General features: G+C 40.1%; 1 protein-coding gene across 8 annotated transcripts in view; it reads right to left on the reverse strand.

Moving 5' to 3' along the window:
* Positions 1-24,524, reverse strand: part of ANO4 (anoctamin 4) — a 200,359-nt gene that overhangs the window by 12,197 nt on the left and 163,638 nt on the right. For 7 of the 8 annotated variants that reach the window (XM_075427641.1, XM_075427640.1, XM_075427639.1 and 4 more), the window contains 9 exons: positions 21,331-21,471; positions 18,799-18,963; positions 15,316-15,352; positions 12,428-12,539; positions 11,344-11,401; positions 8,553-8,650; positions 4,739-4,881; positions 3,134-3,286; positions 1,321-1,468 (listed from right to left, as the gene is read on the reverse strand). In XM_075427641.1, coding sequence (XP_075283756.1) covers positions 1,321-1,468; positions 3,134-3,286; positions 4,739-4,881; positions 8,553-8,650; positions 11,344-11,401; positions 12,428-12,539; positions 15,316-15,352; positions 18,799-18,963; positions 21,331-21,471 — 1,055 coding nt within the window. The remainder of the gene's footprint in view (positions 1-1,320; positions 1,469-3,133; positions 3,287-4,738; positions 4,882-8,552; positions 8,651-11,343; positions 11,402-12,427; positions 12,540-15,315; positions 15,353-18,798; positions 18,964-21,330; positions 21,472-24,524) is intronic. The other variant, XM_075427642.1, reaches the window with a different exon arrangement.

The following is a 24,524-nucleotide window of genomic DNA, read 5'->3' on the forward strand; positions in this document are numbered from 1 at the left end:
AAAAGCATCAAAGGTGTGAAAATACTGTACAAGTGGTTTGTGAAAAGATAAGAGCTTCCTCTGTGAGCCAAGCTATTTCCCCTATGCAGAACTAGTTTCAACATCAGCAAGTCATATTTGAGTCTTCATAAAAATCAAATTTCTAAAGGTGTTACTTTTTCATGCCTGGTGGTGCTGAGAAAATCAGTAGCAAGGAAAGTTGCTGACAGTGCCTCAGTGTCCTATGGATCTTCGTAACGGCACAAGCAGAGGCACACGCTCAGGACTGATTGGCACCAGACCAAACACTTTACCCGTGAAGGGATTTTAACTCTTCATGAAAATAAATGGAACATTTCCCCTGGCACCTCCTAAAATGCCAAATTCTTCACAGGACAGCAAGTTAGCAGCACTGCTAATCAGGAGCTGCCACACCGACTGCCTTTCTTCCGTCAGTATGATTAAACAGTATTGACAACCAAAAGACAGCAAAAAAGCAGAAATAGAAGAACTTGCTCTGTAGCAGGGAAAAAAAAATCAATCTGCCTTACGTCTAATAGCAGAATGTAAGCTCTCTGTCACTTTCTACTGTTTAGTTTGTGTTTCTTTGAACAGCAGGGTCCTTGCTAATGGAGCTGCTAGACCATTTGCAAACTGTGTCTACTTGTGTTCAGCTGGATTCGACGACCTTCCCAGAGTCCAACAGCCTAGGTTTTACAAGTTGCCATGTAGCAGCTACACTCTAACTTGCTGGTAGTATGCAGAAGCTACTGTAATCTCAGTGTTTAGTAACACTGAAATAAAATCCACTTAGGCAGCAGGGATTCAGTTCAGAAATGTCTCCTAAAGACTCTAGTTTTAGAAGAAAACCGAATTACTTTGCTCTGTAAGTATATCTTCATTTATTAGTTGGGAATTGCTTGCTCTTGTTAGACACTACTTTTTTTGAGCAATACACGCTGAATACTACATCAGGAAAAAAAGCCTAGTGAGTAAGTTTAAAAGGCTCATTAAATCTGTAACTGATAAATATCAGCATCGCCTCAAAATGAAAAGAGGGCTATATCCATGTACAACAGCTGGGAAGTGCAGCTTGTGCAGCATACTGTTACACACACCAAATCTCTGCAACAGCTCTGCCATGTTTTCCTTGAGTTAACGTCATCAATTACAGTCACTCAGCAACCCATTCTGTGAATATGCAAAGCATCAATATCTATGGCTGATATCTTTTACCTAAGCACAAGCAATAAATTGGGGTTAGTGGAACAGACTACTGCTGTATCTATTCAAGTAGTAAGTGATTTTCATGTGCATCTGTTTTCCCAAAGAAAAGCTTACTTTTGTCCAGCTTCTCCTTGGCCAGCACAAGGCCCATATTTGTAAGCATAAACGAGGCGAGGGATGAAATCTGATGTCACAGCTATAACAAATGCATTTGTGATAACAGAAAGAATTCCAATGCCTTCCAGGATCCCGTACCAGATTCCTGTTGAACAAGGAGAGTATGTTAGCTCCAGCAATAACAAGAACCAAAGTACCTGAGATACTGCCTGCTCTGAAGCAGTTGTCCCCATCACCCAGGGTCTTTTCATGTAGTTTCTATCTGACAGTCACTGTGTAAAAATAATTTTTCTTATGGAACAGCAGGACCTCAGTGGGCCAGATTCCTCTTCCCATTGGGTGGGAATTTTGTTTATCCTGCAAGCAATCTCAGGCAAGCCATATAACCATGTGGGCAGTTTTAAGAAATGCTGTAAGCCTCCCTGCTTATGATGATGGCTGTCCAGCCTTTGAAGAGGGTCTGCCTGGGCAGCCATGAATGTATGCAATCCATGATCTGCCTGTCACAAGGGCCTTGCGTGTAACTCGTCCACAGCTGGTCAGCACATGCCTATTGACATAAAAACCTTCATGGCATGCTAATGCTACACAATGACACACAGCCCCTAGGCATCACCTGGGCTTTTTGGCCCATCCTCAACTGTCTGACAGATCTTGTGGTACAGGCACACGGGAAGTCTGGTCATGAGGACCATCACTGAAAACCACAACAAAGGAAGGTTAGACATACCCATTGATTTTAATGAGGCATCAAGCTGTCCCTGAAAACTTTGCTGAATAGGGAGCAAATGCAACTTATTTTGAGAAATCACACCTGAATCGACGTGAAAAAAAATTATCTATTTTTCTGTGATTTATTATTTGCTTTATGTAACCTTTATTTCAGGAATTATGTCTGCAGTGTGTGCTGTGCACTGGCTGATGTCCAGGCTTGTACCGAAACGCATAGATCCACACTGTTCATATACAAAGCTTTATTCAGACGTGGACTTTAGGTACGTGGTAGACCATTCTGAAAGCACAAAGCCTGGGCTTCTGGTATTTCACAGTGGGGGTTACTGGCTTTTGAAATGCAGATGGGCAACCAGGTATCCTATTTACCCTTCTAAAGACACAAGGGATTCAGTGTTGGACCGATCACTTTATTCTACAGAGTCCTTCCTAAAGGTGTTCTGCTTTTTCACACAGCAAGGACAGAAAAGATTTATAGTCACAATACGTTTGGAGAGCTCTTGCAGTAGTGTGTGGCTGGGTGACCTCAAAGTTATATGAACCCTGTGTTTAGCAACGTAGGTGTGCCTCGCTGAGAGCAAGTAATCTCTTGGGATCTAGACCCACCCTGTCTGACCCACCAGGGACCTAGTGGGCATAGCCCCTGAGTCACAGGGGGGCTTGCTTTTGCCAGGTAAATATAAAATACACAGGTCCCTTACAGGAGGGTGGCTGCTTTAACTTTACTTTCATGTTTCAGCTGCTCTGTCTGGTGATTATATTCAAACTGAGCAGTGGCACATGTTTGCACAGTGTCTCTGCCACAAAGAAAAACCTGCAGAGAATACTGATCACTTCATTCAAATATCTTGGCTGTTAAGTCACCCACAAAATCATTAAAAGACATTTTTCAATATAGACTGTTAACTGCATAAGAAGATTGGCATCAGATATTTGAAGTTTTTTGGAATGAACAAATTGTGTGTGATTAATGGGAAGAAGACTGAAAAATACCTTGATCTGCTCTTATGTGAAGTGGTCAGTGCTTTGCCTTAAAAATAACACGCACACATAACAAACACACATACAAAGAGCTTACCTATATCTTTGGCTCTTGAAGCTAAAGGCCTTCTCCACTGGGTAACAAATTTGTACGCATCAAGCCGAATTTCAATAATATTGTTAAGTAAGGCCAGAAGTGGTGCCAGTGGAAAAGCTGCCACAAAAATTGTTGTGAACCCAAACTGAAGAACTAGGTAAACAAAAAGAAAGATCACAGTATAAATCTTGAGGTCTAAGATACAAAATAACATATACATACAAACATTATGTATAAATATACCAATATTTATTATTATGCTGTACCATATGATAGTCACAGAATCACAGAATCACAGAACATCAGGGGTTGGAAGGGACCTCTGTGGGTCATCTAATCCAACCCCTCTGCTGAAGCAGGGTCACCTACAGCAGGCTGCACAGGACCTCGTCCAGGTGGGTCTTGAATATCTCCAGAGAAGGAGACTCCACAACCTCCCTGGGGAGCCTGTTCCAGTGCTTCGTCACCCTCAGAGGGAAGAAGTTCTTCCTCGTGTTCAGCTGGAACTTCCTGTGCTTCAGTTTGTGCCCGTTGCCCTTTGTCCTGTCTCTGGGCACCACTGAAAAGAGTCTGGCCTCATCCTCCTGACACCCACCCTTCAGATACTTATAAGTATTTATAAGGTCCCCTTGCAGCCTTCTCTTCTTCAGGCTGAACAAGCCCAGCTCCCTCAGCCTTTCCTCCCCAGCTCCCTCAGCCTTTCCTCGTAGGAGAGATGCTCCAGTCCCCTCATCACTTGTACGGCAATTCCTTGCCAAAAGTTCAGAGCAAGGATGACAAGAACAAATGCACATCTGTCCCTGTGATGGACAACAACATCTAGATTTTTGTAATTTGGAGTGAAGTTCGGAGGTGGACAAACTGTGCCTTCAGAAAGGGACATTTTTACTCCAGCATCAACTAGGATCTTTCAATACCTGCAAAGACTAGGGCTAAATACATTCCTTTCTCTAGGACAGAGGGGCAGCAGTTTGAAACATTTTATAAGTTTCTAATGGCAGGTTTTCACACTGCCAAATTTTCCATCAATTTGGAAATGATTGTGTAAGGGAGAAAAGAAAAAAAACAGTCATGACATTTGTAGTTCAGTCACACAGGGCAAAAGTTCTTGTTCTTTGACATTTATTGAGCAGTTATCCTCCCCTCTGTATAGACCAACGCCTTTTGGCAGTAAGCTACTTTGTAAAGGTGAGGTAGTAAATGATGGTGAATTTTAAACATAAACAAGCATGAAAGTCTGTACCACACAGTTTAAAAATAAAAATAAAAGCCCAAAGGAACTTTCTTAAGTAACAGTTCTCCAGAAATGTACGCAGTTGAAGAGGTGGGCTCTGGTTTGGAAAACGACCTTCCTCACACAAATCCAGAATAAGAAGTGTTTCATAGATGCGAGGTTAGCAAACCAGCAGCAGGATGGTTAGCTATACTGGCTTGGTTCTTACAAACTCACTCCCATTCCCCACCTGACCTATGAGAATGAAAACCATTTTGCAACCTCTTTAGCTTCATACAGCAATAATTAGAGGAATACATCAGCTCACATCAACCAAAAAACAATGACATTAAAATCTAGTGAAAGAGAGAGGACTAAGGTCAGTGCCATACTCATTTCTAGATATTCATCAAAGAGTCCATAAGCATTCATAGGTTGTAGATTGTAGTCCTTTTCCCACTGTGGGAATCTTGTTTTTCTCTGTGTGCCATACTCCTGTCGTAGTTTTCTCCTGGTCCACCAGTTTTGAATTAGCCTACATTTTCAAATAAATTAAAGAAACAAAGTAAATAATATTAATGGCTATTTATGACGCAATTGGAAGATGCTAAGTGCGCACGACATACCTTGCAAAATTAATTTCCCAATGCACAGGAAAATAGAGTGTTAGTAATACATGTGGCAGATGACATGACGCAATAGGTATGAACACAGATACAGCTGATGGGCTGTAATACAGGCCTAGATGTCGTTAAAATGGTGGAGGGATTTTGACATCTTTTCATTATTTATTTAGCTTCTTTTTCTCTACACAGAATGGCAAATCACTTCAGGGTCTGTTTATGTGGCGGAATGCAATGCTGTGTGGAAATAGTTGAGCTCTAATTGAGAAAGCAGTAAATAGAGTGCTAACGCTGCTTGATCCCTTCCTGTGTGCAGCCAGCTCTACAGTGTTGCAGGGCAACAGTGCCAGGGCAATCCTGGAAGGGAAAAAGCGACCTTGAATGGTGTCTGCAGCCAAACATTCAGAGGAACAAAAGGCAGAAAGAAGTGTGTGGACTACTGACAATAAGCAGTGGCCAAGAGCTGGATGGCTGACACGAGAGCTATCTCCTTCTCAAGAAGCGGGGGAGCTGTACAGGTCTTGAGGGGGAAGACATTGTTCCTGAAGAAACGAACGCGTAGGGACACCGTGGGAGGCACTGAGTCAGAAGAGAAATGAGTGCTCACATCTGAAATAAACACCTTTGCTGCTCCAGGTCAGGGAGTTGCACTGCTCTGGTCAACAAAGGACACTAATTACAGTTAGTATAGAAAGCAAAAAAACCCAAACATGACAGAGATTTTCTCCACAGTTGTGGCTGGCTCCTTCATCTCAGCAAGAAAGAAGGTGATGGCTCACCCAAATAATTCAATCCTTTCCTTGACTGTGCTTCACTTTGTGCCTTCATAGTGACCTGGTCTGGTCTCTTTGTGAATGGTAGGTAAATGCCCATTGGATTTCCATAAAAGTTTGGCCAATTTCTTGTTTTCTTAAGGCTTAGAGATTATTTTTCCATTCAGGCCATTTACCAAAGAGGTTCTAGCTTTTTCTGTCTTCCTTAAAGAAATAGAGGTGCAACTGAGTGCAGGAAATTAAAATCCAGAGCTTAGAAGTGCAAGGAAAAAATATTTAGAAGCACGGGCATGGATTTCAAGACAAAATTTGGAAGTACAAGAAAATATTAAAATATTTGGTTTTGGCAGCTTGCAGCCATTCACTAGTGTGTAAAAAGACTAAAAAGGCCTTTCCTGTGAATGACCATGGTTGTGATTGATGGCTTGTGGGACAGTTAAGGGCACATCTTTGCAGTCCACAGCACCCTTTGGGACTTTGTCCTGGCCTGCCCAAGAGAAGTGAGAGGGCTGAGAACTGACCTCCTACAAAGGCGGCAAATTGAGCGGTGAGGTGGGTGGAAGACCGGTATTTGGAGACAGGTGGCAGCTGAGTTCCTCCTTTGTGAGAAGAAACCTATAACCAGTGTTACTAATATTACAGGTTTCTAGTAAAATTCAGAGATGTATTTTTCTGATTTATATGTGAGCAAAATGTGAGCAATGCAATGTAATGTGGTTTTAATATGGTCGTATGTTCTTCCTCCAGGAAAAACATCAACTTGAAATTGCAGTTTCCCACCTCCAAATGAAGCAATAATTTATTATGTAATATCATTATTAATACTACAATATTTGTTTCTTAGTTATTGCAAAGGTATTTATGCAGGAGAGAACTGACACACATTTCCACAGGTTTTGAGGTGGTGTTTGTATGAATCAGAAGCACAACGCTGACAGGCCAGTATTTGGATTAAAACATGTAACCACGAAACAATCAATGCTCTAGCACACACCTTAGGGCCTGTCTTCGAGATCTTTGCAACCTAGTTTTTAACTCTCAGGTAGAAATTTCAGGAGACAAGCCAATGCCACATTGATCAGTGAGAGATGTGATGGCAGGCGTCCATGGGGTTCCTGTCACCAAAGAACACTCAGAGCCCCAAGTGCCATTTCTTACTCACCCTGCACGTCTCTGCGGTCTCTGTGGGACCACACACCAACACAAAAGCTGGGCTGCCACCCTGAAAAAATGCAAAAAAGCACTCCCCAAAACAGGATGCTGTGACTCCTCTCCTAGGGCTATCTTATGCAGAAATATTCCACAAGTGGAGGCACAATGATGTTCTACTACAGACCACAGGATTGCCTCCAAATCCTCTGGCCATCCACAGGATGTTGGCTCCAATCATGCTTCTAGCAGAGATGACCATGTTTTTTTCACACAAAAAGGAAATTCATTCGCCTGCAGCAATTCAGGGCTAGGAGTTCAGTGAAAGGTCTGGAGAGCAAATACATTTCTCATGAGAGTAAGCTGAAGCATCTCACATTGTTGTGACTGTGTGTTTTCTGTTGAAATTTTCTTTGTGACTCTAAAGTGAAGGGACTGACTTTACTTGAAGCAGTTTACTCCTATTAAATCACTTGTTCTTAAACAATCTCCCCCTAACTCCTTCAGTCACCTTCTTTAATCCCCTTCTGTGCTCTTTATTTGGTTTTGAAATCCCTATTAATAGGTAGCAGAAAGATCTAATGAAAACTGACAAAAGAGGCAGGGAATGGAAAGAGAAGGATCAATACTGCTGCTGCTGCTGTTCCCCCTCCCCACCCTGCCTAACTCCTCCAACCCTAAGAGCTGCAAAACCCTGGCAAGCAGCGCTAAGCACAAATCCAGGAAGATGGAGAGGTAGCGAGTATCAAGTACCTTGATTGCCAATTACTCTGTGCATTTAAATCATGTACTCCATTCTCCTTGCAGCTAGATGCGATCAGCATGGAGGCTGCCTGAAATCGCTGCTGCGACACGTTTCTGCAGTTCAGGCACCAAACTCTGCACTAGCTCTGCTGTGGAGCCTGCAGCAAAGCAAATCCCTCTGAACTTTCCAAGGGCAAACTTTCTGACAATGTCAGCTCTCTCTTACATTTTCACACTTGCTAATTTCCCTTGATGACCTGCCACATTGTCTCTAGGATCAACTGTCTGTATTAATCATATTAAACATGCTCATTAAATACTAATCAATAAGAAATTAACCAATAGGAAATGAATTATTGTTAACCTTTTTAGCTAGGGCACAGTGCCATAATACCCTGAAGATGACCAGGGAACTTGCCTACATACCAGTCAGTACTTTTTTCTGTCTCTGCGAGCGTATGTGCCAGCAGTGCATTTTTTCCCAGCTCATACCTGCCCTTTCAGGCATCTTTTATCACCCAGCAAGGAGAAATCCAATTTAGAACTTACTGGCGTAGCTAAAAAATTATACATATAGTATTTCCCACATAAGGAATTCAGTGGTCCTACATTTAGTTTTAAAGAGTTTTAAAACATGGAACACAATTCAATGAAATCAAGCACTTCCCATGTATTATTTATTTATTAAGATCTATATTACACTTTCACTTTTGCAAACTATGTCCAACGTGAAAAAAAAAAACAAACACCATCTATCTCTATGTGTCCGGAAATCTGTCTTAAGGGTTCTGTATCCTAGGGGGAATTTTGTATTGTAATGAGTACTGTATTTTGCTTTTATGTAACTAGTCACAAGGAAAGCGTGAACTTAACATTCTTCTGTGACTTACAGAAGCATAGATATTATATTTACTTACGGGTAGCCCAGTTCCATGAAATTATTCCATGTCTGCTTTAGCACCATTATAATACCCATTTGCATACAGAGATCAATAAGGCATCCACTAGGGTGGCACTACAGAAAAAAAGAAACAAAAGGTTAAACAGAAATAATGCGGAGTTTTACAACATTTCTTAAAGACTAGAAATAGATACTAGATAATTTACTTAAAAGAAATTAAATGCCATTATCTTTATTTAAAAAAAAATATATAAACTCATGGGAACATGGGAGACTGTATCACACTGTGAGCCTTTTAAGACTATCATCTAATTCTCTGCAGAGGTCAGAATCAGCTGAAACCAATACAGTTCTCACATCAGTGCTGCTAGTATGTTGTGCGACTGTGGGTGGGACAGAGGCAAAGGCTACCAAGTTTCTCCAATTATTTCAGTAGTTTTTGGGGGGTTGACTGTGCATCATGCTTAAGAATGAAGAGAAAATTCCTCCTGGCTCCACAGGTAAACAATTTATGCACAGATATATATATATATATGCACACAAAATACTGTTTATTGAATACTAATTAATGTATATGACTGAGTGGACCATGCAAAGCTTTTCATTCTCTTCTTGAAAGACTAAAAATCTTTAACTGTCCAACAACAGTTCTTAGTGTCTCTTGCTGAGTGCTTGCTTGCTTTAGCAGTGGCTCCAGACCTTGAAGAAGTGGTGCTGCTTTTGGGAGAGATGCTCAGCTAGTATAAATTTAGGTAATTCCACACTATTTCATCTAGTATTGGAAGAAATAGGAAAGGACCAAAAACTTTCTGCCCTCAAACAGCATTTTGCACAATTGACTTTGCAGATCCAAGCAGTGGAGTCCAAGCTGTATTGTTAAATCCTGGGCATTACGGATAAGTCAAACAGATCACCGTCATAGAACTGGAACTACTTCTCTTTACTTTTAGGGGGGAAAAATAGTTATGACCTGTAACAAAATGTGACATGAATTTCTCATACATACTGCATTATACAGTGCTCAGAACCTGGGTCCCTGCTGAGGTTTCTGTTGACCTCATTCAGCTTCTCTTTAGAATAACAGTGTGGCAGATAATTTATTATTATTATTATTAAATTCTGTGCCATTATTATTAAATCATCATCCTTCTGTTTTTAGGAATCAGTCACACAAGCCAATATAACCTGAGAGAGGTAGCTGTAGTATTAATGAAGTAGCAGTGATGTTAGAACCAGAACATCACCAACATATACACTGTGGTTCGAATCTGCCCATGGACACTGGACTAGATTATATTGTGTTATTAGAGGTCTTAGACTTGGCTTCATCTAACATGTAAAAGAAAGGGCTATTGGAAGGATATCTGAGCATTATATTCTAAATTATGTTCTTAATAAGAACTAGGACAGATATGATCAATAAAGTCAAGACTTTTTTTATTAGACATTTCTTTTATTATTCTGCTTTTTTTTGCTCTGAGAAAGGGAAACCAGTAGGGACTACTAATAGCAGCTTCCACCAGCAACTGACCCAACCTGCAACACCTCACTGTTGCATTTCTGTCCCAAACCTCGTTCTTTCTTCCTCCCATCTCTGCTCCTGCAGAGAGGTGAGGTTCTTTGCTTGTTCTCTGATGCCTCTGTGAGATGGCTCAGCCCAGTAACTCATCAGAAAACTACTTCAGCCAGAAAAAGGAAGAGTTTCCTGCTGATACAGGGAACTGAATAGGCTTCTCACAGGGTTGGGCAAGCCAGAGCCAGTGCAGAGGAAGAGGAAGGAGCAAAATTCTGGGGGAAGGCTCACAGGAAGGGCAGAACTATCTTCTTTTGGCAGCAGCAAGGTGTTAGGTCAGCTCAGCCGCTCAGACTTTGGAGGGATGTTCAATGAATTTCTGTCTGCCCACTTAGTGAGTATTCTTTCCTTGAATGTACAGAATTCACTACTTCAAAATTAGGATGGCTTTTTCAAATTCTTCCCTTTATTGCTAGTATTTGGATGACCTCTATTAACCAAAATATTTATATATCTGGAAGTGTTTGTAAATTCATGTTGGCAGTGTAAGACCTGCATTTTGCCCTTGCCATTTGTCATGTATTTTCAAAATTGTTCCAGCTATTCAGCTGTGAAGCAGGAAAGAAACCAGGAGATTTGAGTGTGCAAATAGCAACACTGGCAACTACATGACTGGTCCAGAAACTGCTGCTGTTCACCTCCAATAACTGTCAAATGGTTTTTGAATGCTGAATGTATTTGCCAAAAAAAAGGGATTGGTCCTTGAGTGACTTGCAAAGCCAGCTTCTCATTGCTCTCTAAATCCATTTGGTTTTATAGATATGGATCATTATGCCAGTAGCTTTTTTGGGAAGTTTTTTCAGTTGTTTCGGTCAATTTTCAAGTACATTTTATGTGTCTGGATTTTTAAATTGTTATTTTATTATTTCAGCTCCCTGGTCAGCAAGGCTAAAAAACCTGAGAAGAAAGGATTTTTTTAGAAACCAAAAGTTATCAGATTCGTATCTGACTTTGATTCATTTCAAGGATAAAATATTCCCAATGTAAAAATGTGAGCAGTGTTTAAACCATTTGATACCACTATCCAAAAGTGATGCAAATACTAAAACTGCTAGCATTGAAAAGGGCATATATACCAATATGTAGATGTTTTTGTAGCAGATATTAGTGTCAGTAATGTGGAGTTAGACAGCAACTGAAAACCCGGTAACGCGCTCAAGAATACCTACAAAGTTATGTGTCTGCCTCTGCTTGCATCTGTGGGCAGCAGATAAATCAGTTAGTGAACACTCACCTCTTCCAGTCTCCACCGGTTTATCAGCCTTAAGTAGGCACCAGGGTGTCCTGTAAATCTTTAACACAGGAATATACATTAACTATGTTGTGTAAGCAATCTGTTCACAATAGTAGAAGAAAGATCACACTGTTGTTTTAATCTAATGTCATTTTAGCATGATTGATATAACTATAAAAGAAGTTATGCTGCAAAATATTTTGGGGGATTCCTGGAATAATTTCCAGGAAGGGCTAAGTATATTTTTATTTCCAGTTTTACTTCAATATCAAATACTCTGCTGTTGGATATTCAGCATCATGTCAGTTTGCTTAAAATGGCTTTCAACTGCCCGTCCATTTCCTTACACCATAATGTGGGCTGGGGAATCTGGCTTTCTGTGAAATCTGTGAAAATGTCAGTTTTCTTTAGGAAAACATAGTTTTCTTACTATTCTCCCATGTTTTCTCCCAGAACGATTCCCACAGCTTCCCACATACAAATAATCCATACTGATGGATTCTCCTACTCAAGCCTTCTCTACTCAAAGGCTCTTCTTTTGCTTTCAGGGGGCTTACAGAAAGAGACAAACAAATATATGTATACGTTTCATTTTCTGTGGAAAAAACCCCAACTGATAGGTCATAATTCATTCTTAACAGTCCAAATCATATAACTGAAGCAACAAAGTATTCAGGCAGTTGGACTAGATGGTCATCGTAGGTCCCTTCCAACTGAACTACTCTATTCAATTCTGAAAGAAAAAGACACAGTGTTGTTATTTACTTACCTGTACAAATTACACACATAAAGACACAGTGAAGTGACCTGCATGTATAGTATTGTGGAACACATCAATTCCCAGTAGTGAAATTGTTGAAAGTTAGAGTTCAGCCAATGTGGTGCTAGGAAATGAAAACTATGTCTGTTTCTGGGCTTTTGAAAGGAAAATAAGGCTGCAATCTGTCCTGTTCCTGCTTTGCTAGTATGGATTTTGCATCTGGAGATGTGTGATAATATGGTCCCATTTTGTTTTATTACAGACAGTTTTATTTCTTCTGTCTACTTCATTTTGCACATATGAGGGTGCAGACATCAATCCTACCTTCCAAGGAAGAATGCTATATAAAAGGTAGAGCTGTTCAGATTGACAAACTGAAAAAGGAACATTTTCAGAGTGAAGCTGTTCTCCCACTCGGATTCGGTACGAGGCTGCTCTGTGAAGAAAAAGAGCAGAGTTTCAGAGGTTTAATCAGATTAACATTTCCCTTGGCACAAAGGCTGCAGACAGCTATCAGAGCTGGCAATGTATTTGTAAATTAGCCCGCTGATTTCAAAATATAAACTGACAGAAGAAATTGTATCCAAAAGCAGCACACAGCAAGTGAGCTTGTAAAGACTTGGAAACCTCTTCTGCTATCTGGATATGTATATTCCAAGGAGACTGTAAGAAAGTGCTCAAGATATTATGTGTATTAAACATCCCTCCTGGATTTCTGTGTGTTTTACAGGGTCAGGCTCTTTCCTTGTTTCCTTTTGTGCAACCGGCCACAATGACATTGCCTGAAAGCACCCCACTACAAGCTACGTAAGTGCCTTTTTGTTACAGATGTCACACTGAACTGGAGCAAATCCTCCTTGTAACTCTTATTTCATGGGTTTGCCCACCATGCTGGCACCTAAGTACCCTACACAGGTATCAGTGGAATGCTGCTGCATGTTTCCCTTTTCTTACCCCAGGGAACTCATCACAGAAGACAGAGAAAAAATATTTTGCAATGGATGGGGTAAGGCAAATGGGAAAGATGAAGACATATACGTCTCTTCAGGTAGGCCCTTAATCTCCGTCTAAAGAGATAACAAGACATAAGGTCACAAAATAACTTCTATGCCAACACACCAATACCATGTCCTGGAACTACTTTGCAGTTGGCAGGAACTTGTTATTAGTCAATCATTGCTGCAAACAGGAGTAATCAGAGGAGAAATGGAGGTACTAATGGTGATTCTGAGTATCATAATGGTAGTACTCATATACTACTTCCAAAGGAGTCCCCAATAAAGTACTGGAAGTACATAAACAACAATGATAAATTAGGTTCTCTTTAATTGGAGTTGCCCTATCCATGAGGAAATTTCAGATAGATGCATCCACAAAATCGTAAAACAGACCCTAAATTAACAACTGTGTTAGTGATTTGGAAATGCCTGTCAAGAAACCTGAGTTTGTGTGTATGCCAGTACATACATATTCAGCTAAGTAAAAAGAAATAAAGCATTTTTGATGCCAGCCTGTGGGAAGGACAAGTTTGACTTTAACAAGGCTGCTACAGCTGAAGCTTTGCTCATATGCTCGTCAGAGACAATGGCAACGCTGTGGAGGAGTTCAGACATGAGCTCTGAAAAACGTCGTGTAAAGGCTGAAGAAGGACATCCTGAATGTAGCTTTGCTGCCAGTCCCACTCTGAGCTTATTACACTGATAAAGATCGTTCAAACCAAATCAGCCACTTAGGTCATCAGAGTAAAAACCACAGAACACTCTGAACACTGTCAGAGTTTTCAGGAGTTCAGACATGAGCTCTGAAAAACGTCGTGTAAAGGCTGAAGAAGGACATCCTGAATGTAGCTTTGCTGCCAGTCCCACTCTGAGCTTATTACACTGATAAAGATCGTTCAAACCAAATCAGCCACTTAGGTCATCAGAGTAAAAACCACAGAACACTCTGAACACTGTCAGAGTTTTCATACAAGTGATTACCCACTGAGTTTTCATACAAGTGATTTCTGTACAGGCTACAAGAAGCAGACCTACCCTAATGATAACCTGGCAGAAAGTAATCAAGCTTTAAGGTCTCTAGACTGTATCGTAGTGTCCCCAGGGTGTCACAGGGAGTAAAAGGGCGTAGCTTGTGCAAGTCACATACTTGAAAGTCATATTTCTCAACTGTAACTAGCAGGTATCTTTTCCATGGATACAGGATGGCAAAAATATTTTAAATTTACAGCATACAAATGAGGAATCTCAGTCTAATAAGAAACAACAGAATAAAACGCTATCTTACACAGACGTGCTTCAAACACACCACCTATGACTTCTTAGATGCAGAAAAGCCCTGACAGTAGCTAAAATCAGCTGTGTGTTTCCTTTTTATGACACCAAAATCTGTCCACCTGGTCAAAAATACCTTATGAACACCATCAATGTACACAGATATGCAGAAGCTCCAAATAATCTCCTCAAACCACTTCTACACATGCAACGGTATGGTTCACTTAATAGACCTTCATTCTCATTTCAAGCTTCTTGACACTAAGGAACCCTTGCCAATTTCCACCGACTACTGCAATCCTCCAGTGTGATCAGGGTCTCCAGAGACTCTGCCTGAGCCGTGGATACATGTGCGATAGCCTATTGCTACCCCAGTGACAGTACACGCTGTCCTTAGAAAACATGCTGTCCTTAATCTAGCATAAAGATCACCTTTATGGGTAAGCTGAAAAGGTTACTGAAACTTAGAACATCATTAGAGTTTAGGTGTTGGTACAGTTGATGAGTCACCTAGTTATTTTCCCTCTAAATTACTGCCCCTCTTAAAGGCACATGTTTGATAGTCAATGAGCACCTTCGTTTCAAGCTATAAATTTGGCTTCCAGAAGTCATTCACCCATTTCCAGGTCTTCACAAAACCTGGGAGTTGTGAGTGCTCAGTCTCTCTGATGCTATTTCCCCAAAACAATTTAAGTTCTTACAAGGTAAGGGGTTGGAACAAGAACCGAGCATGGGAGGTGGGTGGTTGTTGTCACCACTGGTTGAATGGCACTGTATCTTAGTTTACATACCCCTTTGTTATAAACTTAAGAAAAACCGTATTATTATAGAGCAAATTAATCAAGGTTTTTCATATTTATACAGACAGTTTGAATGCTATCACAGCATAGGGACCAAAAAATCAGTACAATATAATTCAATTTTGTATTTAACATTGCTTACCTAAATTTGTCAGGAAAAGGGCAACCTTTTCATACAGCTGTAACAGAGAAGAAACAGCCTCTTAGATATGTGACCAGCTCAAAAATATAGAACTGCTTTCTAGGTAGAGTAACTGCTTTTACACATTAAATCTGACATCCAGATGGTCTCTCTGATGTTTTGATAATGAAGATAAGAAAACTATATAGTAATAATACAATAATGATATAATCAAACAGGGAGCAGTAATATTTTTAAAGCTTATATTCAGCTCTATTGACCCACAATATATGTAGGAAAAAAATGCTGTCACTGTCCCTATTTTACATACATGGAGAAAAAAAGTCAGATAAATTTTCCGAAAACACAGAGCAGAACAATAGCATTTTGTTTTAGTTGCTTGTGGAACATTTATCTCGCAAAGTCACCCTAGGAAGAGGATGCTCTGGTATGTTGGGTATTTGGGGCTTTTTTGGTTTCGTTTGGGATTTTTTTTGGTGCTGAAAGGAAAGACACTGGGGAGACAGGGTTACTTCAGAGAAAGTCTTTAGTAATCCCCATCACCGGACACGTTTCTTACTCTGAGTCAGTGACGTTGTTCTAAATCCTAAGTGGTACTTCCTGTACTTAGCAGATACCATGCTCTCAAACTCTCCGTGAGACTGCTTAACTTCATAAAGCTTACAAAAACTGTCTTACAGGGTTTTCACAATTAGAATTTGCAAAGGGGTTTTGAACCTATAAAGTACATCACCACCAACACCAGTATTAGTGTAAATTAATAAAACGATTTCCATTTGCTTTAAATGAGTTTGAAGCCTGTTCCCACAAAATGCTAAATGTCCTTCACTCTCACTGATGCCTACAGGGATACAAAGCTCCTTGTATTTCAGACTCAGGTACTTATTCCTAAACTTATTCATCAACAATGATTCTTTTCATTTGTAAACTTTCATTTATAAACTCTTGCTTAAATTGAGTTACATACAATTTGCAGATCAAACTGCCTGTGTAAGAACTGAAGTAATTCTGAATTATCTCATCCATGTTAACAATCACCTCTTGCTTAGAATAGTTTTTTTCTGCCTTTGGAGTAAACAGTTTTGTTTCAAGTAATGAAAAAGGTGGTTTCTTCTAGGCTTAAAAGCATCTCTTAAGGGCAACTGTAAAAGTGCTAAATGTCTGGGTGGTTTATATCCTGACCCCAGCAGGGAGTGTGCTACTTTAAAAATGTACATCGCTCTGCAGAAAGGCGTATCAAAACTGTATTTTGTTGCTGTTCCTCCTGGAACAGTACGACCGTGTTAGAGATTCTGTTAACAATATTTGGTTCTAATTATCTGTTACTGCAGTTTATTACTACTTGTCCCAGGGGACCTTGTTTAGGATCATATTCTGTTCTAAGAGCATCCAGTCTGGAAGTTACTTGTGGTCTAGACCTTTCCCCTGATGCTTAGAGAGGTTGTCAGCTTGTTCAGTCACTGGCGGTTTTCCAGACTTCCTAGCAGTGGATTCCCTATTGTTATATACACCTTGCTCCATTCTGGTTTTATTACTGTATCTTCACTTGCTCTCCTGCTACTTTTCTTGACTCACAATTTGTAGAGGATTCAACTACCTGAATTGCTCCTGGGGAAAAAATTTTTTTTGTTTTTCAAAAGAAGTCTCACTACTGTCCTTCAGTAAACTACGTTAATCCTGGGAAGTTAATCATGGGAAGTGAGGGATTATAGTCTTAAATCCTTCTTTTGAAAAGCTTATGTAGTTTCATATTTTTGGGATGTTTTGTTTCCATGAGCTATATCCAAATCTAAGGCTGTGGTGTTTATTGCATGGTCATGAGTATAAGGCTTAAGAAATCCATCTTTGCAGTGCTCTGTTTATTTAATGTGTTTTAGAAAGTAAAACACAGTTTCTCAGAAGGCACCTTCATGCCATCTTCCATTACTTTAAAAATTTCTCTAAGCTGTAAAACTACTTGAGAACCAAATAACTTTGTTTGTGCAGTATTTCTTTGTTGCTACTTCACTGCATATACAATGACTTAGACTGAGAGCTTGGAAATAGATATTGTACTGTCAGAGATACATATAGTTTTTATTTCTTCTGTGCTTATTGTGTGCCTTAGGTGGATTTCAGAAAACCCCCAAAAGCTGCAGACAACAAACAATAAATCAAAAATAACATAAAAGAAGAGAGCCTTCAGTACAAATTCAGAGAGAATAACAGCTTCTACCTCTTCTTTCTGCCCTTTCCCAGCCTATAGTCCCACCTTAGGGAAAACATAGGAAAGACAACAGTTCTTGATAAACTGCCCTAGTCACCAATCCAGTCTTGCCTATGTGAAAAGAAGTGAAGCCCTGCAGCAAAACCTCTTCAGATTTCCTGCTGTAGAAATGAGGGCTGTTGAAACTATTTTTTAGATGATGGAAACGCTTGGGTATTGCACATGAAAGCAAGTAGTCTTCAAGCCAGCACTTGGAAACATGCAGGCCTGAAATAACATCTCATACTTCCCCCAGGAATTAAGTCAGCATATCTCATGGAGCAAAGCCTAACATGCTTTTTGCAGAACACGCTTGCTTCTGAGTGGGTAGAGATACTCTGCCTGGTTGCAGTACCTGGATGGTTTGTAGGTTGATCCCTCCTCCCCCTTAAAATGCATTCTTATAATGTCAGTTGACAAAAACCTGACAGTGAACGGCCAGAAACCTCTTGCCAAGAGCAACTAATAGAAGACACATTGCTATCACAGCAATATACAGAATTACCAGTATCTCGATGGAAGGATGAAACTCATTCCCCATCTAATCTGTGCTACGCTGTCTTAGTAGGGCTGTTACCATACAGAGATTTCATTTTTGTCTTTGTCCCAGGTCTGGTTCCAAACCAGTTCACAACAATAACCTGACCTCAGCCAGCCCCCTCCAATGCACCAGACCATGTCTCTGGTGTACCCTGGCACAGGCCATGAGCAGCTCATGTAACACGTCATGTCTGCTCAAGCCTCTTGCAGTTTTCAACCCAAGTGAGTTCTCTTGCATATGGCCATTGTGTCTGTATATGCATGTCCTCTCTGGTAAACTACTGTGAAAACTGAAGCTGGAATTACCGAAACTAGTATAAATAAGAACTAAGCTTGGCCACTGTATTTAAAAAATAATATCAAAATACTCATTAAAAAGAAGAACGCTAATGAAATGGACTGAAATCTGCAAACGTATAAAAGGAAATAAGGAGACAGAGCATAAAACGGGAGTATGGTCACATCTCCCTGAAATATTTTTTGGAACATTCAAATATGCTTTACATAATGATTTGGGTTTGGAATTGTGCTTGACATAAATAGCAAATGATGGCCGTAAACTATAATGCCATGTCTGGCTTAGCAAGACAGTCCATTTCTGCTGAAAAAGGAACCGAAAGTATTTGCTGGTCTGCAGACTGAGGTATCTACTGATCTGATGGCTCAGGTATGACTTTGGATATGTTAGCTTTACTCACCACATTCAGTAGCATGATGATGCAAAAGTTGATGCACACTGCAGTCCCTGTAGTTGCAACCTGAGAGTTATTCCTGATTAAAGCCCACTTAAAGGCAGCAAAAGTGCTGACAGTCACAACACGGTAAATAACAATGCCAAAAACAGCAGCAATCACCACACAGATCTAATGGAAGAAAAAATCAGAGAGAAGAACCTGAAAACTTTCAAGAGAACAGGAGTCAATGTGTCCCTGAAACTCTGAAAACTAAAACAATGAAAGACTTGAAAAATAAATCCATTTTGATTCTAGAAAAAGGTTTCAACATGAATACACTTGTTGTGAAGTATTTTTTATTTTCCATAACGCAAAATATCTTTGAAACAATCTTAAAATAATTTTTAGTTTTAAACATTTTCTTGAAAGTGTACCTCTTCCTTAGCTTTAATGTGGGAAACCGTGTTGCCAGCTCTGAGAATTAGATATTTGCCTTACTTGTATGTTCCATGTTGTGCAAAAGCTAGTTTCAAACTGATGTCCCAGCTTGATACTGTCATACTTGGGATGGATATCATGCTTTGACTTACAGAAAATAAAGTCTCCATTTGTAAGCACTGCCCCAGCAATAATCCTGGCAAGTTACTCTAGCAAGCTGTATCTTGCTACAGTTCTGGAACGAATCTGTCTAAAGATAGTAACAAATTCAATTGCCTTTTGTAATTTCTTCTCTGATGAGACTTTCAACAAATGTGACAGTTATAATGTGAAAGCCATGCAGCTGAACCAGGATGCTAAATCAGTTGATGTTCCATATGCAACAGCTGAGCACTAAATTACAACTGTTTTCATTTGTGACCAATTTATGTCACAGTTTAGCAAGCCACCTAAAGGACAAACAGTTGGGAATTACCATGGGTGACTCATCTCAGAAACTCTGACACAGTACCCGTTAGCTACCCTATCAGATAAGGAGAGAGTGTTTCTTCAGTAGAAGGCAGATGATTATTTGCAGAAGATAGGTGTATTGCAAGGTTATGCATAGACAACTTAAACCTGTCAAAATTGAAGTATATCTATGCTAATTGAATGGGCAAAATGATGTTGAAAACACTGAATGCTAATCAAGATGGTTTCATATTTTATTAGTTACAAAATTGATTGACATAATCCCAGTGCAGAAGAAAAAGAAAGTTGTGTTTGAATGTGAAGGATTATCTCTGGATTCCCTGCACAGTGTTGAGGGGAAGAATGACCACTTTGCTAACAGTGAACCGCTAACCTGATTCAAGCTGTATTAGTAACTGCACTGTGAGAGTCAATGCTGTGAACTTTTGAGAACGGCTCTAACTTGAAGTTTTGGTAAGCATATGTCTCCGGTGCTTAAAGCTATAATTTTTAAGGATTATTTGTATGTAAATGGGAGAAAATTCAGCGTTCTTCTAACTTGTTAGAAGACCATGCTATGACAGCAATAAAAAATACCTTCAGTGAAAATAACCCCTGTCTTTTCAGGGGTTTCAAAGACTGTTATGGGGACAATTTGTGGTGCACGCAATTCAGAGCAAGGCTACGCTTTCTGGCATTTTGAGCAAGATCTGTCACTAGGCTAGGAAGATTAATTACTGTCTTTGCAAAGGGTAGGGCGTGAAAACTGTTCCCCCTTCAAGAAAATACTATCAAGAAAATATGCAAAATGTTGCAGGTGTAGAATCGGTTCTGAGCAGAGATTGCAGTCCCGAGCAGATGTGTCTTCAAGGGCTGAGTCAGAGAGTACCTTGGCTCCTCATGCCCAGTGTTTCTTCATGTGTCTTTGTACATCCACCTGACATATCAGAGCACAGTTCGTCTCAATAATGCTCTTGCCTTTCTCATCCAAGATTACTTTGGACAATTTTGAAGCCATTAGTTTCTTATAAGCCCTCTGTCCTGTTCCCTCCCATCTTACTCAAACACAAAGTTGCTGAGCTAGCTTACCTACCTGGCTCTCCACAGCTCCTAAAGTTACACACAATTTTCTACCCTGCTGGAAAAGCCCTAGTAAATTCCATGATAAAATACACAATACACCAAAAAACTAGGAGATACTAACTTCATTAAGCACTCTAAGCACCTTAGTTAGGTTCTCTGTAGAGTCTACAAAGAACAACAGCCTCTTCCATAGCATCTCTCCCCATTGCTCTGCACTGTCTACACAGGGAGGGCAAGGAAATTAGTTAGTTGAGTCAGATGAAGTTAGTGCCTAAATCTGATAGCATCACTTTTCTGGCATCTGTCTCACTACATATAGCCTTATTTGCATAGCCTTAATAGTACTCCTGAATCTAGACCTTGAAGGAAGGACTTAACTAGCTGTGAGACTCAGTGAGGAGTAAACTAGTGCAGGACTTTACAGAAACACAGGCAATTTGCTGTGTACAGATTTTCAGCCTGCAGTAAACATGCTAGACCTTATTTCACTTTCAAGCAGTCATATCCAATATCTCCATACTCTCTCAGCGGAGATAATGTTATTTTCTACTTTTTCAACTGGTAAATAAATAAAAGTTCTCAAACCATAAAAAATATTCCAGATGCAGAAACAATGAGTCTGCTGCATTTATCTGCAAATGCTTGATAAGGCTCTGGCTTCCCGGATATGGGGTTCATTCGTTCTTTCTTGGAATACTTGGCTTCAAACTGCGGACGTATTTCCTCCTAAAGAACAGACAGACAATGTTCACATACAGCACAGCTAGGAACTATCCTGTAGGAGACATCAGATCATTTATCAGGTCACTGTTATTGGGAATTACATCTTTGAATTCAGCAGCTGGCACAGCTACTACAAAAACTGAGCTGGGAAGTCAAGTCTCCTTCATGAGAACTAGAACAAATCACTGTACCCATAAAACTTCATGGGAAGTATTTAGCAAACTCCCCAATTAGCTACACATCTGAGCAATGCTCTTTCAAACTATATGGCTTAAGCCAAATTATTTGAAGGTTGATACCACAGAGTTTTCCAAACTGGTATTATCCTGTTGATACTGGAATTCTACAAGAAAGTGAAAAGACAAAAAAACCCAACAAAAAACAACTCCTTTTTCCAAACCCAGTTGCTGTTTGCTAGGTAATTGGTTACCTTTGTGTTATCAGCAAAATTTTCTCAGCATTTGAAGGAGGAGCCATGCCATCTAATATTGCTCACTTCCTTCCTGACTTGGAAAATATTTTTAGCAGAAATAGCTTTCAGTAGCCGAAATGTCAAGTCCTGCTTTGCCATAAAAATGCTCTTCTGAAATGAAACCTGGGGATTTACTGAGGAGAGGCTTGGTTACACCTGTTTACAGCCTTGTCAGGAGACAGGGTTCACCCTTAGTTCAGGTAAGACCTCATGGTTTTCAGCTGCAGTAGGGCTACCCCACTGCCCTGCCATCTGGGAGGTTCACCAACAGCCACATGTCTTGTGCCACCTCACCCAAGTCTGACAACAGGGATGCTGTCAGAGAAAAAGAGAAAGCACCAGGCTGTGAAGATGGACTCTTGCAGCTGCTGACAGCCCATATACATTACATCGAGTTTTACAGTGCTCTGATGCATACTGGAGAACTGTCCTGTGGTACAGCTGGCTACAAGGGAGCACAAAGCACAAAGTAAGCTATGGACTTTGCAGATTTTCCACCAGGCCTCTGCTCTGTATTTCTTTGTAACAGCCAAGAACCCAGCTTACCAATTTCAGTCACTTCCAACCCTTCAACTGCTTTTAATTGAACTTTGACTGAGAGTCGTAAATGAACAGACCTTAAATGACTGCACTGAAACAGGTGAATGTTAACTGCTCATACAAATCTTTAGAATGTGAATAAAAATAAGATATCCTAAAACCCTACATCCATTTTATAAAATTTCCCAGGGGGGAAAAAAAAGTCATGCCTGATTCACATTCTTTCAAATTTTTAAGGCACTTTCTCAATACCATTAATTTCCAAATTCATGCAGCAATCTGGTAACACAGCACTAAAAAAAGTTGAGAGCCGTGTGTGCTCAGCTGCAATGCCTGTGTAACTAATTACGTGCTTGAGGGAACCAGCCCTATATTAACTATGTACAAAGGCCAAGTGGGTTTCTGTGGAGGCAGGGTAACACCTTGTTCTTACTCTGCCTTGTTCAAGCTGTTCCTGCTGTACGAGGGCTGAAGGCTGCTGATGAGACCATGATCTAGCAAAAGGAACAACGCAAGTAGTATTCCTGTGTGCCAGGGACATGCAAAAGTACAGAGTGCGATGGCATTGAAGCAGGGCTCTTGAGAATTGCACCCTGTAGATTGTGCAAGGGCTCTGCCAGCTGACTTATCGAGTCGTATACAAGAAACCCTTTCTTCTCTGCAGCTCTAAGCCAAGGTTTGATTATCTTTTACAACCTCCACTATAGGGAAGTCCTTAGCATATCCACCCATCCATGAATCTTGGTATCATCTCCTACAATCTCCAGTCAGTTCAGTTAATGCAAATGCTATTTTTACAGATAGATTCCCACACAAAACTGAAACTCTAGCATAAACCTTCGTACCTGTTTAACGATGCTCAGCAATGCCGAGCACAGCTTGGGCCAGGGAGTGAACAGTGCTGTATCTGGCTGAGGTTAATGATATAAAGAAAGTGACCCTGAAGACAATGAAAAAAGTATGGCATAAATAGCAACAGAAGCCATGTTTCAGCTGGGAGTGCCAGGAACTCTGCACAGTTGTTTTCTTTTCACACACCCAGCCAAGACTCCTTTACTCTCTATGTCTCCCAGCTTTCACCTCAATTTCAAGAAAAAGAAATCCAGATACGCAGGGTCGAAAGAGCCAGAATACATTCAGGCCACATCCCCAGCCTGGGGGCCTGGACATTGCAGGGGCTGCAGCATGTCTTCCTTGGGTGAAAATCCAAAGTAGTGAGGAATTCACAAGGTTGCATATCTGAACAAATTGAATTCTCCTCCCCATAGTCTTCATTGTTTAATTTCTCTGTCTTTTCATTTAGAACAGAAAAGGAATAATGAAGTGACAGGAAGCCTTATAAATGTGGGAGTTTTTTCCAGTCTATTGTTGGCAGGAATTAATAAATTTCCCACTGTAGCAAAACCTGATTTTTCAATTTGACAATGAAAATTAAAGCAAGCAAAAGCTAGACATGGCAGATAATGCTAATAAAAATAGCAATCTTCATTAAGAAAAGCCTGTGACTTAAAATGGTAATTAAAACTGTTTAATTGATCTCTTTGAAATAGCTAATAAAAGAAATTGGCTGATTTTGTCCAGTGATAACCGAATGGAATGTATAGAGGAAGTTTAATTAGCAGCGATTTTATTAGAAAGCAGCAACTTTGGGAGTAAACTTTTCACCTTACGGAGACTGAATTCTCACTGACATTTCACTGACATGTACAACTTCCTGATCAGACTCCACGGGATGCGTCTTTTTCAATCTACATAAACCAGACCATTCTTCTTCCTTCATGCTTCTCAAACATGGATCATTCCAATTCTTTAGTTGCAGGAGAAACCATACTGATTTGTGAAGTATCAAATATGGATTAATGTGCAGTACTTTAGGCCAGATCTTTCTCCACTAGAAGAGCTATTCTAAATTGCTTTGTGAAATATATCCTTTTCTTTCAGGAAGTTTCGGAGTCTTTCAACAGGTGAATTCTTGCAATAGTCCTGTCATTCCTAGTCCAAAGATATATTGTCCTTTCTAGCCCAGATATAGAAAAGGGATTTG

The sequence above is a fragment of the Opisthocomus hoazin genome, chromosome 8 (genome assembly GCF_030867145.1).
Source record: "Opisthocomus hoazin isolate bOpiHoa1 chromosome 8, bOpiHoa1.hap1, whole genome shotgun sequence".
NCBI classification, from domain to species: domain Eukaryota; kingdom Metazoa; phylum Chordata; class Aves; order Opisthocomiformes; family Opisthocomidae; genus Opisthocomus; species Opisthocomus hoazin.